General features: G+C 39.6%; 1 protein-coding gene across 2 annotated transcripts in view; it reads right to left on the bottom strand.

Moving 5' to 3' along the window:
• ELAVL4 (ELAV like RNA binding protein 4) overlaps positions 1–19,388 on the bottom strand; it is a 90,806-nt gene extending 71,418 nt beyond the window's left edge. For both annotated transcript variants that reach the window (XM_088834842.1, XM_055402638.1), the window contains exon 1: positions 19,272–19,388. In XM_088834842.1, coding sequence (XP_088690968.1) covers positions 19,272–19,388 — 117 coding nt within the window. The remainder of the gene's footprint in view (positions 1–19,271) is intronic.
• Between the last annotated feature and the right edge of the window lie 508 nt (positions 19,389–19,896).

The following is a 19,896-nucleotide window of genomic DNA, read 5'->3' as shown; positions in this document are numbered from 1 at the left end:
AGATCTTCAACTTAAAGTTATAGAACTGTGGTTGGTGAGCAACAGGAATGTCAAAATCAGTCTTAGCGATTATGGGGCTTTGGGGTCAACATGTCTCTCATAGGCTAAGAGTTTAATAGGCCAGCAGGTAAGAACCTGTTTATGGACTATCTAACAGACATCCAACTACATCATTCAATTAACAATTAATTAATGAGCACCTACTGAGCCAGATACAGAGATAAACCCAGTCTTAAGCGTTGAGGTGGTGGTGAAATGGACAAATCAGCAACTGATTATGCCATGTGAAAGATCAATGATGGATGGATGCCGGCAGTGCTCACAGAGGAGGCTCTAACCCAGCATTACACAGACAATCTTTCCTGAGTGAGAAATCACCTCTGATTTGTCTCAGGAAGTCAGGCGAAGAAAAGCAGAGGATGTTTGAGACCCAGGGATCTGTTTTGGCACAAGGACAGCACAGCACAGTGCAGTTCCACAGTGTAGAATGAGTGGAAGGCAGAGAGGTGCAGGACTTGACTCTGGAAAGGTGGGCAAGGCCAGGCCATGGAGGATCTCCTGGGCCTGGTGAAGGTGGTGGGTTTTGGTCCTGAGCCACAAATCTATTTGGCAGCCATCTCTGATCACATCTCAACTTCTGTGCCTGTAGCAATACAGTGGTTCCCCATGAAATACGAACAAAACAGCACCAAGAAAGAGAAAGAATACATTATTTATTTAGACTTGCTGCCAAATTTTCTTTGGGACCTTATTTTCTTCATGAATAGATCACAGGAACTTTTAGCACTACTGTAGTTTATCATAGCCTCATGATAATGTTCCCCCTTTGTGCTCCAAAGTTGTTTTAAACTCAACTCTGTTCAGCAAATGTTACCCTCTCTTCCCCAGTACAGTACCCAAACAACTTGATAAATATTTGCTGAATTAGGCTGGATTCACTGAGTGACAACTACGTCAGGTAATATTGTACCAGTGGGCATGGCTAGGTCCCAAGGGGAGGAGGGGATAAGAAGATGACTGTCATCAGTTCAGTTGCTCAGTCATGTCCTATTTTTTGTGACCCCATGGACTGCAGCACGCCAGGTCTCCCTGTCCATCACCAACTCCTGGAGTTCACTCAAACTCATGCCCATTGAGTTGGTAATGCCATCCAACCATCTCATCCTCTGTCGTCCCCTTCTCCTCCCGCCTTCAATCTTTCCCAGCATCAGGGTCTTTTCAAATGAGTCAACTCCTTGCATCAGGTGGCCAAAATATTGGAGTTTAAGCTTCAACATCAGTCCTTCCAATGAATATTCAGGACTGATTTCCTTTAGGATGGACTGGTTGGATCTCCTTGCAGTCCAAGGGACTCAAGAGTCTTTTCCAGCACTACAGTTCAAAAGCATCAATTCTTCAACTATCATAGCACCCTCAATAAACCTGAACTTCTAATGATGCAAATGAGGAATGCATGACCATAACAGGCATGCCCCAAAGCAGACTGCAGGGTGTTGCATTCTTTCAGTGGTGTCCTGTTCATGTGGTAGGAATCTGAACCCCATTCTCACAGCACTTTCACCAAACACTCAGTTCTTTGAGGGAAGAGGGCTATGTTTTCTTTATTATAATAAATTCTCAGAGACCACTAAGTGCTTAGTAAATATTTATCAAGTGGACCTATTTAATCCTCACAACGCTCAGAGGGATAAATATTTTACAAATTTGGAAACTGAGGTTCAGAGATGTAATGTGACTGCTTGAGGTTATAAGGTTAGTAAGTGGTACAGTAAAAATAGCAACAATAATAATTAATGCTATTTTTAATTCTAAGGAACCCCACTCTCCATTTATCATTCTCCAAATGTCTCTGTCAGATTTTTGTTTCATTCTAAAATGGGAAAGGTTCTCTCTGCCTGAAGGAAACTTGAAGTTTATAATTTGAATTCTTGAACTTTGGTGGGCTTTTCCATGCTGCCATTCCAGGAGTTCCAGTGGCTTTAGGACAGATACATCTGCCACACTGTATGGAAAGACACTCTTTAGAACAAAGTTTCTCCAATACTGTCCCATTCTCTCCCCAGTCACCAGGTAAGAATTAATCCAATTTCAATTCAGTTTAGTACATCTTTATTGAATACCTACTATGTGCCAGGGACTTCCCTGGTGGCTCAGTGGTAAAAGAATTCACCTGCCAATGCAGGACACAAGAGTTCGATCCCTGGGTCGAGAAGATCCCCTGGAGAAGGAAATGGCAACCCACCCCAGTATTCTTGCCTGGGAAATCCCATGGACCAAGGAGCCTGGGGGGCTACAATCCATGGGGTCACAAAAGACTTGGAGATGACTTGGCAACTGAACAACAATAGCAAACAACAACTATGTGCTAGGCACTTTATTCAATACTTCCAAAAATAAAATATTTAGTATGAGAGTCTTTACGTCTGTCCTCTTATGATTAAATCACATTTTACTTACTTTCATGCACAGAAAAATCTCAAGGACATGTAGTAAGCACTCAAGGGTAAAGACCAATTGACCCACCTATCTTTGTAGAGGAGTACTGTGCTAACACATAGTAGGCATCTTACTACAACTTCATGAAACTGGATAGTTATTTAAAATTTTGCTCTGGAAATAGACAAAATTGACAGACCTGGGTTCAAAACAAATCCTTGCCCAAACAATTATTGACTATACAACTTTATCTTCCAAAATCTCAGCTCATCCATAAAACAGGAAAATTAATATTTACCATTTAAGACTGGTTTAAGGATTAAAAGAGATGCTGTCTGTAAGACGCAGTGCCTGAGTCATAGTAAGAGCTCAAGTAGTGAAAGCTAATTTCATTATTTCTAGTCCTACTTCTAGCTCACCTCCACTACTTACTATTTTCATTATTATTATTACTTTGCAGGTTCAGCTAAAAGAGCTCAACCAAGGAATGAGATTTGCTAGTTAACAAATATTGTAATTAATAGAGAGCACCAACATATATTGGGCAGACATTAATTTTCAAAGATTTAGGATATAATGTTCCACATTAAATCTAAAATAATCAGAAGTTGTCCTTTCTTTAATAATTTGGAAGATACTAGAGAACTTGCATTGCACACCCCTGGAAAAAGTTGTCTAGTTTTTTTCCCTTTGGATAATTCAGAGCTCATTATCATCTAGAACAGTATTTTTCAAACTTTACTAACCATGATCTAATAAATTAAAAACAAGGAAGAAATATACTGAACACAGCAACTTCATATTGCAACTCAGAACATCAGTAACTAAAACAAAAGTTTCACAAAATGATACCCCTACTAAGTACCAGCAACTGAAATTTTCTATTTCATTTACTATTTTAATTTTTTAAAATTCTGGTCAAGACTCAGTAAAACAACTTTAGGCAAACTAGAACTTAGTAATTTAACTAATATTGTTATCTTGTCTGTTCAAGCATATTAAGGATATAGTTTACCTGAACTTCCCATCAAGCTATGAAGTTGTAGTAAATTCTATTTTACAAATTGAAAAACTGAAACTCAGAAAGGTTAGGTGACTTGGACTAAACAGACCCACAAACTGAGGACAGACCCAAGATTCACAAGTTTTCTAACTTTGTAAATCAAGCTGTTTAAAAAGATTATGATAACGCAATTTCATAAACATTTATTGTGCCTACCATGTACCCAACATTGAAATAAGAGACCGTCTGACATGACCTCCGCCCGCTATGGCTTCCAGACTACCAGAGGAGACAAGCATGTCTCAGTACATGCACTTAAAAGTCTGAAGTGGGTACTTTTCTATTCCGGAGGAAATTATCTTATTCCCAAACTACCACCGTCCTCTCTGGCCACCCATCCCACAGAATGAGCACCGGGACCTGTAGGTGAGAGGATGCAGTGAACTCCTCTAATGGCACATTTCTCTGTGATCTGCTATCAAGTCAGTACTTTTCCTTCTACTGCTCTTTGCCATTGTAACCCTAAAAGCAATCCTCAGTATGACTCCACCAATGAGCAGCAGCATTATAACATCACACCATAACCAGAAGAGTGCTTTAATGTTGACACCCTCTCAACAACCAATATTTAATTTAGAAGCATCTTCCTGATGACTTCAACTTCTGAGAAATCATGACTCAATAAAGATGGGTCTTGACCCCCTGCAAAACCATCAGGACATTCCTTAGCTACTGATTCAAATAAAGCCAAAACCAAGACAGAACACCCGAAGCACCTTAAACCATAGCTTTTATCCGCCTCTCTGGCTTTATCTTCACACATCCTATGCTGCACTCAGTGACAGACTTTTTTTCCTTGGGCTCCAAAATCACTGCAGACGGTGACTGCAGCCATGAAATTAAAAGACGCTTGCTCCTTGGAAGGAAAGCTGTGACAAACCTAGACAGCGTATTAAAGCAGAGACATCACTTTGCCGACAAAGGTCTGTATAGTCAAAGCTATGGTTTTTTTCTAGTAGTCGTGTACAGATGTGAGAGCTGGACCATAAAGAAGGCCGAATGCTGAAGAACTGATGCTTTTGAACTGTGGTGTTGGAGAAGATTCTTGAGAGTCCCTTGGACTGCAAGGAGATCAAACCAGTCAATCCTAAAGGAGATCAACCCTGAATATTCATTGGAAGGACTGTTGCTGCAGCTGAAGCTTCAATACTTTGGCCACCTGATGAGAAGAGCTGATTCATTGGGAAAGACTCAAATGCTGAAAAAGATTGAAGGCAAAAGGAGAAGGGGATGGCAGAGGATGAGAGAGATAGCATCACTGACTTGATGGACATGAATTTGAGCAAACTCCGGGAGATAGCGGAGGACAGAGGAGCCTGGTGTGCTGCAGTTCATGGGGTTGTAAAGAATCAGACACGACTTAGCAACTGAACAACAATAAATGCTGCACTCATGCCAAACTATTTATTCCATAAGCAAGTTCCCACCTCCGTGTTTTGACTTATACTATTTCCTCCATCTGTAATTCCCCTTTCTCCTAATTTTTCTGTCTATCCATCTTTCCTGACCCCACTCAAATGGCATTTCCTCCATGAAGCCGTGTCTCCTTCCTGCAACAGTGAATGTCTCCCTCTTCTGTACGTTGTACCTCCTCTGCTGAGACAATTTTCACATTCTGTCATAATCCTTATCTACTGAATTAGAGTATGTTTTAAATACTGTGACATCCCAGGAGGCACTGACAGTGTAGTTTATATGCAATAGACACACAATTGTGTTTGCTGATTCCACATTGAATAACTTGATCTGGAAAAGGAATTGTTCCCCCTCGCTTCCCGAGAAGCCAAGTTGGATGTATTCTCAAACACTTTGGATCTAGGACTTCTAATGTTGCTAAACACATAACCTAAGGCAGGCAATTGAGCTTTATTTTTCTATAAAAAGGGGCCAACAGTCCCTTCTTTAATTACATTAAAGAGATTGAACTGCCAACACAGGGTTAAAATTATCGTACAATGTTAAGTGAATATGAGAAATGATCTCCATGGTCACAGACCCATGACAGCAGAACTGGACTGGGAACAGCTGAAGTTCTAGAAATGTAAATTTCCTCCTCTATTCCTGAACAACTGATAGTTCAGGAACAGTACTGTTAAGATTATATCAAATACAAGCCCATGTCTCCAAAGGTCACCTGTTCAAGAGTTCTTACTAAAGCTCTTCTAAGCTAGAAGTCTTTTATTTTCCTTCTTGCAGATAACCTTAAGCCAGAGGTATAAAGCGAGAAGGAATTGAGGTTCAAGTATAGGCTTAAATATGTGTCATTTTTAAATAATGCAAACATATACAGGCTTAAATATGTGTCATTTAAAAATAATGCAAACACTTATCTGGCAAGGAGATCCTGAGAATACCCCCTGTCCCTCCCCTGTTCACTCACCTGATCAAATCCTTTACCTAAACATCTTGTTTTGGTCTTTGATTACCAGGTATGAGATTTTTCTAGGACAAAATATGCAGAAATGTCTTCTAGTCTACCTTCTTCAAATTTAAGCCCCTTTCTTTCACTGATATATTTATACCATATAAACACAATCTAAAAATTGACCAAATTCTTCCAGACAGTTTGCTTACCACATATAAGGCTGCTTACAAAATCCTCTATGAAACTTGTTGAAGTCTTGAGATAGTATACATGTGGAAAGAGAAAAGTTCAGTAGTCTATTTCACAGTAAAGGATCTTTTTCATAAAAACATAGGGCCTGCAAAATGGTACTTGGGGGATCAGATCAATTTATAATCCCTTCCCCTAGTTTTAAGTGTTAAATTGAAGGAAAGAAAATTACTCCCTTCACATCCTTGCTATGATTATATAGAGTGGAATTCAAAATCCATGATATTAAAACAGTATTCTAAAGTTATGTTTCCAGTTTAATTATTGAATCCCCTGAAGGACTACATGTGTTATTTCTTCACCCTCACTGGTGACAGCAACAGGTCCCAATTTAAAACAATTTGTGAATTTATTTTATATGCCTATTTATTTCCTGCTTCAGAGCCTTGGGAAAAGGTATAAAATTAGGCTTGGCCTAACACCAGTCCTGACACCCACTACCCATTCCCACATGTGTGTGATCAACACCTATATCAAGACCTTTGGGGTGATTTTCCCCTTTTCTCTTTTCTTCCTTCAAATCAGTCAGTTCAGTTCAGTTGCTCAGTCATGTCCGACTCTCCGCGACCACATGAATCACAGCACGCCAGGCCTCCCTGTCCATCACCAACTCCCGGAGTTCACTTAAACTCATGTCCACAGAGTCGGCGATGCCATCCAGCCATCTCATTCTCGGTTGTCCCTTTCTCCTCCCGCCCCCAACCTTTCCCAGCATCAGAGTCTTTCCAGTGAGTCAACTCGTCGCATGAGGTGGCCAAAGTATTGCAGTTTCAGCTTCAGCATCAGTCCCTCCAATGAACACCCAGGATCGATCTCCCTTAGAATGGACTGGAAATGGGAGGCTATTAATTGAGGGCCAGCATTCCACTCCCACCTCTCAGTCAATCTGATCACTTCTAGAGCTGTTTACACTGCCAAAGCCATCCATCATCCTGCCTCACCAAGCAGGAGAAAAACTGATGGCAAGTTAGAAAAATCTCATTAAACTGCTTTCTGCCTCAACCTCTTCTCAACTCTCTGAGAAACAGAACTTCAAAACTGAGTTTGTTGGGGAAACAAGAGAGATAGAGGGAAGAAAAGCTGATGTGATGAAGGGAAAAAATAGGTCCAAATTAAGTCGGTTTCTGGGCCAAAGTCAAATAACTCACTCTATCTATCTATTATAGACAACAAAGACGAGACCATATCAGTTAACCTTCAGTTCAGTTCAGTCGCTCAGTCATGTCTGACTCTTTGCGACCCCATGAACCGCAGCATGCCAGACCTCCCTGTCCATCACCAACTTCCGGAGTCCACCCAAACTCATGTCCATCGAGTCGGTGATGCCATCCAACCATCAACTTCCTTTTATTTTCTTTATGGTTGAATTCTGAAGTTCCTAAACACACTCTTTCATGAAATGGAAAAAAACTGCTTCAACTAAAATTAATTTTATATTCACCTTTTTACTAATGACTAAATCCCAAGTTAATTCTAATTCCAAAGGTGATCATGGACATACCTAGGCAAAAGCCTAGGACAATACAGAAAACTTAATAAAGCCACACAACTCCAGGGAAGAACTGAGGGCCTGTCTATGTTTAAAGACCAATGTGTGTCAAACAAAACCCCCATCCTCATAAGTTCCAGGGAGAGGAAGGAGACTGTGAGCATAGCATGCAACGTTACTCCTTTCCAGGACATCTGGCATGGATATGACTACAGACTGAAAGGGAGTAAATGTCCTCTACGCATCTTTGAATCCTGTGTATGACTAGTGCCTTCTAATACTTTCTCATCTGATCCTCATTGAACCTCCGTTGAGTTAGCCATTATCATTCCCATCTTGAAAATGAGGAAACTGAGGCTCAGAAAGCTTAGGTATCTCATCCAAGATCACCCTATTACTAATTGGAGAAGCCGGGATTCTAACCAAGTCCACCTGACTCTGAAGTTCTTTGCACATCCTGGTTTCCTAAGATAGAGCACTCTTTGCAGAGGCTTGCCAGTACAGGCGCCCTATGAAGGTCCTCCGAGTCTGAGGCAGACTCATGGTTCCATGGCATCTGAGCTGGCCCTGCTAACAAAGACATGGGAAGAGTGGTATCTAGTTAGAAACAAATCTAATTTTCCTACATTTGCCCAAGTTGATGTAATAAGTTTGTAGCATCATCAGCACACTGGCCCTCTGGTTTCTATTTGCAATAACCAGGTTGATTTCAGGCCTGGAACCTTTTCTACCACAGAGACGATTAAAATATAATCAAACTAGAAAGTTATCCTCCCCCAAAGCCACCTAAAACAGAGCAACTCCAAAATAAAACCAATTTACATATTTTAGCCCAAATTAAAAAGTAAAAGCTAAGGATTCCCTTTTAATATCGTGAATAATAAATGCACGTTTATGTAAAGCTTTCTTTAGGGAACAGTTACTGTGAGGACAACTTTCCCAATATTATTTATAAATATCACTTTTGTTTTAGTGTTACAGTAAGAATCTGGACTTATGGGAATTGTACTGTCTGTACCCAGTTCATTAACAGGGATAATTAATATTGAAGACATGTACAATATCCAGAATTTTAGACGTGTGGCTGGCTGTTTTACAAAAAGTAACATAAGAAATGGTGAGTCAAATCTGGTCAAAATCACAAATTACAGGGACTTAGTCATTTACTCCATTTTAAGTGAGTCCTTTCCTAATGAAAGTTTCATTAGTAAAGATTGCAAGTTCTCAGGCTTTCCACTACAGACTTTTAAATAGCACTTAGAGCTAAAGTTTATCATTAAAGCTGTATTTACTACTGCTGTATCTTCAAAGGGGGCACTAGAAAAAAATTTCAACTCAGCCTGTTATTTTTCATGTACAAATTAGAAAGCAAAACTCTAAAGGGTTTAGACTGGCAGCTGAGGAAAACACAGGCTACTTGAGAAGCCATTACTGATACTTCCCAGGACACACTGAGGGTCATGGCTGTTTATCCCTACCACACACACACACACACACACACACACACATACACACACTGCACATAATATCTAGGTGTACATGACAAAGTAACTCTCTACTAGCAAACGTCAAGTTTGCACAGGGGTGACATCTGAAACTCCAATACTTTGGCCATCTCATGCAACGAGTTGACTCACTGGAAAAGACTCTGATGCTGGGAAGGATTAGGGGCGGGAGGAGAAGGGGATGACAGAGAATGAGATGGCTGGGTGGCATCACCGACTTGATGGACATGAGTTTGAGTGAACTCCGGGAGTTGGTGATGGACAGGGAGGCCTGGCGTGCTGTGATTCATGGGGTCACAAAGAGTTGGACACGACTGAGCGACTGAACTGACTGACTGATTGATGCCAAGGAGGTCACCATCTTCTCAAATTGTCCCTGGAGAGTAACACGAGAAAACGTACTCAGAGAGTCATCCATGTCAGAAGCAAGGCCTTCTTATTTTTGCAAAATTAATAGGTTATCTAGTCAAGTTATAGCAGATAGACAAATTCCGTCCAGTTGTCTAAACTTTACCTTTTCCTGAGAGTGAACATCTGGATACATGGAAGCTTATAGACAAAAATGTACAGAAGAGTTTTTATTTTTATCTTCCAGAGTCATACACAGACTCTTAAAATACAAAAGGAAAAACATTTATGTACTTGAATGTTTCAGCAGATCTTTTCCCAAAATTTGACATAAACCTCATTGAATGACATCCAACCTTAAAATCCCTCACTCCCTTTTATCCCGAAGTCACAGAGATTCAGTCTCTAAAATATATTTTGATCAGTGTCAGAAGAAATGGTGACTTTCAGTTTCACATTTCAAAAAAAATGCACATAGTAAGTCTTCAACAAGTATTTCTTCATCCAACAACAAATGGCAGCCAGCCTCGACTATGAATACAGTTGGCAAAATAACATCAAGGGCGAGTTGTTCCCAGAGAGCAGACAATAGAAGGCAACTAACTCGGAATGAGCAGGAGTGGATTCAAAGCCACAAGTGCAAAACAGAAGCAACCTCCACGCTGTGGTGTGTTTTTTAAAATTCACCATTTTGATTGGAATCGTTCCTCTGCTTCCTCATATCTTAAAAAAGGAACTAAACCTCTTACAGAAAAAAAATCCTCATGAATTACTATATTTTTTAGCTTTAAAATGAGTAATTAAGAAATGAAATTCAATTTTAAAAAAGTAACTTTCAAATCTAGAGTCCAGAGAAAGTTATTTTTAGGAGAGACCTATGACTTGTAATTTTTGTCCATTAAAAAAAATCAAATCTGTTAGCTTTGCATTTTACTTTTGTGGTTAAAAATAAGGCTCTTCTAAAACAACAAAAGACAAAAATGCACTACAACAATTACTCTGACCCTATTTCTTCAGCATTTTCACTGCTTTTTCAACTAAAATTTATTTAAGAATTATTTTTTCAGCATTCAATCTTTCTTGATCCTTGCGGGGCAGGGGGCGGGGAGGGGATCCATATTAGAGGGGAAAATATTTCTGGTGTTTGATACAATGAAGATCTGAATAATGCTCTTCCCCAAGGCAAAAATGACCAGTGCTAAAATGATCCATCAAAAGGTAAAAATCTCAGGAGCAGGGAGAGGGCAAGGGGAGAGACAGAGATAGAGAGATGGGGAGGGGACAGAGAGGGAGAGAGAGACAGCCATCGCCTATTCAGAGCACTGACACTGCATAAGTGATTTCTTAATGAATGTACAAGGAACAGCATAAATATTACCATTAGGCAGAGTGGATGTAAACATCTAAAGCAAGCTAGCTGACTGATTGCTTTCTCATTTTTTGTTCTTTGGTAACAATTCCATTTCCAAAGTGCTTGATTCCTATCGCTGATGCTCCAAAGCTATTGTGAGCACACTGCCTGAATGCTTAATGAAGTAAACAACAAACAAAATGGCTCATCTTCGGTGCCCCCAGCTAGCATCCCAAACTGGATATAATTAAAGGTGTGAACAAGCAAGCAAAGAAGTAATGAACCTGCAAAGTCAAGGTTCTGAGAAATTGTCGGGCATCCCGCACTGCACCACTTCAGATTTATCACTCATTATCTCTTATGTCGGCCAGGTTCAGATCCATGTTGGTACCCCTCTCTACTCCTGTCCTCCAGCTTTAGTTTATCCTTCCACCTCTAGAAGGCTAATTTATGACAATTACTGCTTGTGATGACTCCCAGCCACCCACAGATCACCTTTCCTTTTACCCTTAGAAAACTGCTCACATATAAAAGCCCTCTACCCCTAAAATACACTGAGATTTAAAAAATATAAGGAAGTTCCTAAAACACACACACACACTTCACAAAATGGAGCATGAGAAGCCACCCTACCTCCTCCTTGTTTTCACCAATGGTTAAAGATTAGGTGCAAATGCTCCCAAAGAAAACACAATTCTCCTTTCATATACACATATATTTTAACTTGAACCCAAATGCTTGATTGAAAGGGCAGCATCTAGTGCACAAATATTGTTATGAATCTGCACATATATGGTTTTTCAAATCACAACTAAAGAAAGGTGTTTGGTTACGAGTGGTCTGGGGGGTTTAGATATGCCTTTTCAATGAATTTTTGTATTTTTCTAATAAGAGAACTCTTGGAGTTTGTGAGGAAGAGAAGCTACTTCTTATAGGAAGACGGCCCAGTTTGGTTTTCTTTCCATTTTTAGATGCACATATATTTGCAAGTATGTATACACATTTGGTAATACCAAATAAGGAAAGCCTAAGACAGGTGCAGGATTCCAGAAACACAAATGCTTACATTGACACACACACACACAATCCCTCTTGCTCACACACAATCTATCAAATGGATGGGAGATGGATAGTGGGCAATAAAATGTTGACTTCACTTTCAAAAGGGGAATTGGCCGATTCTGTACAATATGGGCCATCGACTGGAAAACAGTAAGATAAAAGCTTGGGACTGTTTATGTCTCTTCAATCCCCCAAAATTCCCAATGACATTGGGAAAAAATACTGCATTGCAGCATTTGCCAGCGCACACTCACGTGTCTAGAATCCGTTGGCCACCTCGCCAACAAATGTACATATTAAGTGTCCAGGCATATAAATTAAGTGCCTAGTGGCCACAGATCATTGAAACTGATGAAGAAATTTGTCAAGGCCAAAGTACTTCTGTCTATGTACAGTGACCTCTATCAAGACCGCCATTTCTTACTCGCAGTACACACTGATAATTTGTTTCAGCTTTTTCTTAATTAAAATAAGGCAGTAAGATACCAAGAGCTAACTGGAGCAGCATATCAACATATCTCCTCATGGAAGGAATAGTTTTTGGTCTACATATAGGAAGAGAACCCACCCACAATAAGGAAATAAGAGCAAAGGGAAGAAATCAAACCAAGGAGAAAGACCTGCCCTGAAGAAACCCTTTTATTGTTCATGGTAACCCTTACTTGAGTAAAACACCTTGATTCACTTATAAATTCTTTTAGAGGTATTAAACACACACACACAGAGCACTATTCATGCAGTGATTTCCAGATTTAAAAATTTAAACAGATTATCCCCAATAGAAATGCTAAGTTTAAAATATTTGAAGTCTCACATGCCTCAAACTCTCTTTCAAGACGGAGTTTTAATACTAAGCTGTGTAGCCCATTTTCTTTCTCTTTCTTTAAAAAATATTCTATTGTTATTACTTCACAACAATATGGTCTTCCTATGATAATAAAATCCTTGACTATTCAAAGGACCAAGGAAAAGCTACAGGAAGATAAAGAAGTTTTAAGGCTTTGGAAAACTATCAAACAGAAGCAAACTCATCTATATCTGGTCAGGAGGATGACTTGAAAGAATGGCAGTTAGGAATGAATGGAACTGAGATCACAAATGAATGGTTAAGTTGCTTGCTAGTTTTTTAATGAGATATTAACACTGTCCTATAAATCAATGATTTTCAAAGAGATTTTTCAGCTGTTTATCCACCTACATTCAAAAATTTAAATATTAAATTATTTAAGCATTATTTTACAATAAGATACATGAACATTCTGATTACTAAAACTGTGATGTAGTCAGGTGTTTTTTGCAGAAATATTCCCAATCAGATTTTCATTTCTTAATAAATGCACACTCAGCCTTGTGTTTCCATAAAGACACACCTCCACATGCAGGTAGTATGTATTAATATTTTTAAGACAAAGAAGCGAAGAAGGTCAGCAGTAGAACCACGTGTCTTTTTTACAACCCAAGCCAAGGTGACATTTCCTACAGAAATTATTTTCCCCCTAACTAAACCATACCAAAAAATAATTCTCAGAAAAAATACATTCGAGATAATCAGAAAACTATTCTATTTTTAATAGCGACATATGGTTACACATTCATGATATGACAGAAAGGTTTAAGTGTATGACAAAAAAATGTAAGTTTATTTGTTATTACCTCAACAGTCAAAACAAATTTTAAAAATCCCCCAATAAGAAGATAAAACATAAGCATCTTCAAGGACGAAAGAATCGGGGTGGAGGGTGGTGGTGCGGAGATTTGCATTGGAGAGAGTAAAATTAAGAGTACTTTCAATACAGCCAGTTATATTTCTCAACCTTTTAACACATTTCAGTGCCTTTTAATCTCTCGTTCTTGGGCGTTCTTGGGCTTAAAATCATCATGTACCTAATTTATCTCTCTGGAAGAAACCATAATAGATCATACTTTCAGTTGTTTTTATGATACCGTCTATTAACCTAAGTAATATATCTTTCAGTCCTTTTGGTACCCACCATCATGAGAAAGAGACCACTAGTAAAGCACACTTTGAGAGAGAAAAAGCGAGAGATGCCTATCACCCAGTGTACGCATGGGTCCCAGACATTCAGAGACGCTGGAAAAAAATCAGCTTTTCACTCGGTTTATGCCAAGACCAGGACTAGGACCAAATGCCAAATGGAAGGCAGTAGTTGCAAGGGTGCAGCCTGATGGATCCTGCGGCTGGAGGCATAGAGATGAAGGTGTAGTAATAGACTAGAATATAGCTTTTCATGTATTATTTTAAAAAGTAATTTCTACTTGGGATATAAAATGAGAGATACAATGAACTCCCTGGAACTGTAGTATCAATATCTGATTTAGTAAAAACGATATCACCTAGCATAAAATCATTGCTTAGGGTAAATCTACTCTACCTATATTTCTCCTATGGATATTTTGCTGGAAATTTTGAAGAAATCATTTGCAGAACGTATCAGCTGTGGGAGTTCACTATTATGCTTCCGTCAACTTCATTCAATATAATTTACATTTTTTTCAAATGGCCTCACAGGATTCCTTGCGATTTTTCGCACGTACAATTTCACAGCAGGGAAAAGGGGGAAAGACAGAGAGGCAGAGAGGAAAAAAAAAAGCAAGATTCCCTACCCTCCCTTCCCCCTCTCCTTCTCTCTCTCTTTAAACCGAAAAAAAAAAAAAAAGCCAGGGGAGACAGAACAGATGCTTAAAAATAGATTTCTAAAAATCACTGTAAACCAGAGTTAGAAATGTAATTAACACCTATTTACAAAGAATAATTAAAGTTGGGCCGGCCACAAAGAACAGCAAAGATAATCGAGGTCCTGTCACCCCCCCCACCCCGCTTTTTTTTACACTGTTTGCAGTGTGTTCTCATGATAGCCACCTGCTCCCTACTCGGCTTTTCCTCTGTTCGTTTCCCCGGCAACCTTTCATTGGGTTTTCCTCCCAGCTATCGCTTTCAGTTGGGCTGCTCGGTCTAATCTTATTTGTTTTACACCCATCAAAACAAGCAGCCAGACAAAGGCAATCCGCTAAGAATGGGAAAAAGACCACAGCTTTGTTATAACATCTATGCAGAGCGAAAAGTCCTCCCCAGGCTTTTCTAGCAAAAAATAAGTGAGATTGATATGAATTTACAGCCTTCCCCCATACCAGCTTTGAAATCCTGTGAAAGCTATTGCTAGTGAAATTCAAAGTCAAAGTGGGCACCCGTGGCATCGGATCATGCCATTTTGTGCCATATCTTCAGGGTCAACATCAGGCGACAGGAGCGGGACTCAAGGAGTTTCCCTGCTTTTTTTTTTTTCAGAAAAAGATGATACTAAAAATAGATCTACTACTTTGGCAGAAAGGTTTTCCACTTCCCCTTCCACATCCAAAAGTCCTGTTCCACAATTGCATCTGCTGGTACTGAACCTCATCTCCTCCACCCCTCATTCCCAGCCTTCCCCATCACTCCGAGCAGGAGACGGAAAAAGAAATGTGCCTTTAACTTTAACAGTCGTGCAATTCCATTGAAAGCTCACAGAGGCAGTGGACACGCCAGCCAACAGCGATGGTGACACTGTGATTGTCAAAAAAGACACCAACCTTCCTTGACTAAAATGTGAGTTCGATGGAGGAGACAGTGTGTGTGCCTTGGGTGCATGCAGTGCCATCACACTTGGAGATGGATTCTGGTTTTCAGAAAAGAGAAATACTAACAAACACACACATACACAAACGATCTGCACAGTGATTTACAATGCACAGTCCACCATCCTTATGCACACACATACAGACACACACACGGCTGGAATCTCCAAGCTGCCTTCCTCTTTTCACTTACCATCTTCAAGCCATTCCACTCCATCTGTGATCAGAAGAAGATGGACCCTCACACAGTGTGTCAAAAGCAGAAAGGAACGTTATGTAAAAGCTGACATTCCTTCTAACAGAGCTGCTGCCCAGAGAAGGAAGCAACAACTCAACACGCCAGGCACCGCTACACATACAAGCCGCCTCCTCTTTTTTATGAGGTCATGACAGGAAACTCTTTGAAATACAAGATGCAGCATTTACTGAAGCCCAAATAAATCACTCTCTTTGCCGTTTTGACTGCGCAGTCCCCCGAAACACAACTGCCCATCTCAATGTTCAGGATTCAGGAGCTGCCTCGCAAGGTTTACATTTCCAGCTCAGAAATGGAGAGATTCCTAAGCCGGCTGCACCCACCTCCAGCCCCACAAAACCCAGGCACATAGACAAACCTCCCTCTCTCTTAAAAAAAGAAAATCCTTCTTTTGCCATTATTGTCTCATATAATATAACCTCTTTCAGCAAACCAGCAATTATTTCAGCCCACTCCCCTTCTCCACCCCCACCTTTATGTTGAAGGGAAAACTGATAATAACCTGTTAAAAATGACAATCTATTTCCCCACTGCTTCTCAATAAAAGGACCTACCCGCACTCTCTACACAAAAGAGATAGTAAATGTAGGAACCAAACAGTAGCAGAGAACTAAACTCTTGTGCAAGCATAAGACTGGTCAAGTGGAGATGCTTTTCTTCCCTCCAGCAACACAAACAACAGATTATAAATCTAGTCATACCTACCATAACCATTCTTATTGGCAAATATTGGGTCTCGCAGAGCTTCGACTCTTCTCTTAAAATTTGCAAAGGTTTCAGAATATATTTTTAAATGACTACTATTGTTATATATTTTTAAAGATCCACAAACAGCGTGGATGATTGTAAAGTAAATCAATTATCTGATGGGGGGAGTGGGGGGAGAGAAAAAAAAAAAAGAAAAGGAGCAGTGAGCTGAAACCCCCGATTCTAGGATGTAGATAAGAACAACTGAACAGAGCCTTGCTGAAATTGGCTCGAAGCTTCCCCTTTTTACATCCATTTATGGGACCATCTGTCAGCCGAAGCCAGGATCTGATTGGCTGGGGAAACGAAGGGAGGCGTTGCAACATCAGGTGCTATTTAAATTAGCTACTGCCAGATTGACGATGTTAATGATTTGGTGACCTCTACAACAACAGAGACCAGATTTCTGAACTGCTTCTTGTGTCTGGTAATTAAGGCCAGGCTGAAGCAACAACAGCCATACTTGTATTTTTACCTTTTCCCTCCTCCCAGTTCAAAAGTACTGTAACAACTGCAGGTCACGGGCGGCTTGCAAACCTTAACAGTGGGAGTGTTCTCCCTTGCCCTTGTCCTGAGGGCTGTACCACCCCACCCTTCAGAGGAGGGCTTTTCCCTCACAGAGTGTTTTCAACCACCTTATCTTTTTCGACAGTTGCTTTCTAGCGAAATGCATATTTAATGATCTGCCCCTGGGCTTAAAGATACAACAAAAGCACTTTAATGTGCAAATATATCTACGTTTTAACTATATTATTTCCCAATATTGCTGATTTTTAGTTAGTAATGCTTCTTCTGCAGCTAACATGGTCAGCGTCTTAAAAGACATTTTGAGATTGGGCTTGCCCTGTGAACTAGGTTCATACAAGTTTGCTTCAGAAAACTATTCCCTCATAAACAGAAAAAAAAAAAAAAAAGCTGGGAGAGAAGGGGGTCAGCTGCCACCCTCTACCTTTCTGCCTTCTGCCTGAGTTTTTCAAAACAGAGAATGATGAATGATTTATTTAAATGAATTTATTCCTCAACTTGGATGGGGGCATGATCTGAATTTTTAAAAATCCACTGAAACACATTCTCTTTTTGCTTTCTCTACTGCTTCACAGAAAGGTAAAATACAGTTTTGACAACAGCCTCATTTCATAACCAGCGCAGAGTGCTCATCTTAACTGAACACATGATTTTGCTTCTCTCCTTCCAAGGATGTCTTTTTATTTTGGTCTCTTAAAATAGTGTGTGGTGATGTACACAGTTTGTCTACCTATTTTATACATTTCATAACCTCTGTGCTACCAAGCCTTCAGTAGTATAATTTTTTTTTGTTGTTGTTGTTCTACTTTGGGTTTTAAAGTGGCTTATCCGAGGAGTTTATGTTTTACTTTTACCCCAAAGGCTGTTTTATCACTATTTATTTAATTCATAATTTAGTCAATTTGTTCCTCAATAAATACACAGAAGTAACAAATATTACTCAAGACATAGTTTAACACAATTTTTAATCTTTGGCTGTAGTTGACAGCGGGATGGGATAGGGCCATGTGGAAATACAGGCCAGGCTGAAAATCATGCTACACTCTGGGCTTTAAAGTCCAAGAAAAATGCGTCTGTGAAAAATTATTATCAAAGAAAATAACCTTTATATTAAAAATTAAAACTATTCTCTCCAAGCTACTATTTCACGAACACACAGATACAAATACACAAATATATAGATATACACACACATGTTATACAGATACACCATAAAACAATATCTGCTATATATACAATATGAACAATTACACTTGAATATAAATAAATTCAGCTATTAGAAATGAAAGTACATGAAACAGAAAAGCAGAAATGTTAAAACCATAATCCTATCAAGTGGAACAATACTGAATTACATAAACTTTTAAAATAATTTCTTGAACAAATGTATAAAGAGTCCTACGAGTCACAATAGTACTACAGTATCCTTTGAACTGTGTACGAAGGATAAATGCACAGGTTATGCACTCTAAAGAGTTCAGTATATGTACCCAGAGCAGGTACAGGTGCCCCAAATCAAAAATAGAAATTCTGAGTGCAATTTCACCAATATCAAGATACTGTGAAAAGTAAACATGAACACAAAGCTGACAAACACACAAATAAAAACAGCTCACTGGGAACGAAATATTTACTGTATATTTCTTTGGAGCTTATAAAAGCCAGAATTTCTTAAAATCCTTTTCTCCCATCCATACTAATATCAGCACGCTTAGTGAGCTATAAATTAACATTAGGTGTATCAGAAGATAGTCTGGCCACTTTTCCAAAATAGTAACTGTATATTACAATATAAATCATTAGCTGGTTTTGCTAGGCTAAAAAATCCATGCACTTTGTACATCGATCACTTCTCCAAAAACCTCCACTCTGAAGTCTTTCAACAGAATCCTCAAACAAATGCACAAATGTCCTCAGAGGCCTTTTCTCTAAAGACAAAGGCAGAATCCTATTGTTGGGAAAAGTCAACCTTATTATTGCATTTCCAATAGTACCATTCATCTTTCAGAGTGAGGGGCTGACCGCTACATCAGTGGTGTGACATTTGTAAAGCAACAGATTCTCAATATATTATCGCAAGAATCAGGCAGGCGAGTCTCCCAGTCATGCATGATTTTTTTTTTTTTTCCACCACAAGCCACCACCACCACGGGAAGAAACTTGTCTCACTCCAGCAGCAAAGGCAACCTAAAAATGATATCCTAGAGCGGTGGGGCTGCCAGCGCCGCTGTATCCTTCTTACCATAAATGAGCAGTTTCTTGACTCATTAATAACAATTTCCCTTAAAAGAAGTAATCTCCTATCAGTCAGCCCCTCGCCACCATGCTCACATCCCAAAGGTTGCAGATATCTCAGCATCAGTCGCCGGCAGACAGCTTTCCCATACAGAGTCCAGATGGACTGTACCAGAAGCCAATTCAGCGTTAATAACTACCTACTCCGCGCAGTGGAGAAGCCTTACGTGGCACAATGGGCTAGGAAACAGCAGCCGGCTGAAACTGCAAATAAAAGAAGACAACCAAATTCTCCAAAAGCACTGAAAGGAAGGAACAGAAATGGAAGCGTGAATTGTATTTCCTTGACTTCAGTGAGAAGGAAAAAAGAAAAAGAAGAAAGAAAGAAAGAAAGGAATCCTCATAAACACACAGGAAAAAATGAAGAGGGGGGAAAAAAACAGATGCTGCCCAGAAAAAAGTGACAAAATATTACCTCATTATTTAACAAAGCAGCATTAAGCGTCCTGCTGATTTCAAACATCTTGCCACAGATTTTGTTTTAAGAGAAACAGATAGAATCCTTTGCAAAGCACTCCGTCTGCAAAGGGTTCTTCAATTTTCTTGCGTGCCACAGAACAGTCAATATATTA

This window comes from Moschus berezovskii, chromosome 4, assembly GCF_049115385.1.
Source record: "Moschus berezovskii isolate FMDL1 chromosome 4, NW_MosBer_1.0, whole genome shotgun sequence".
Lineage (NCBI taxonomy): Eukaryota > Metazoa > Chordata > Mammalia > Artiodactyla > Moschidae > Moschus > Moschus berezovskii.
The sequence above is the reverse complement of the archived record's forward strand: the minus strand, read 5'-3'. Positions and strand labels throughout refer to the sequence as shown.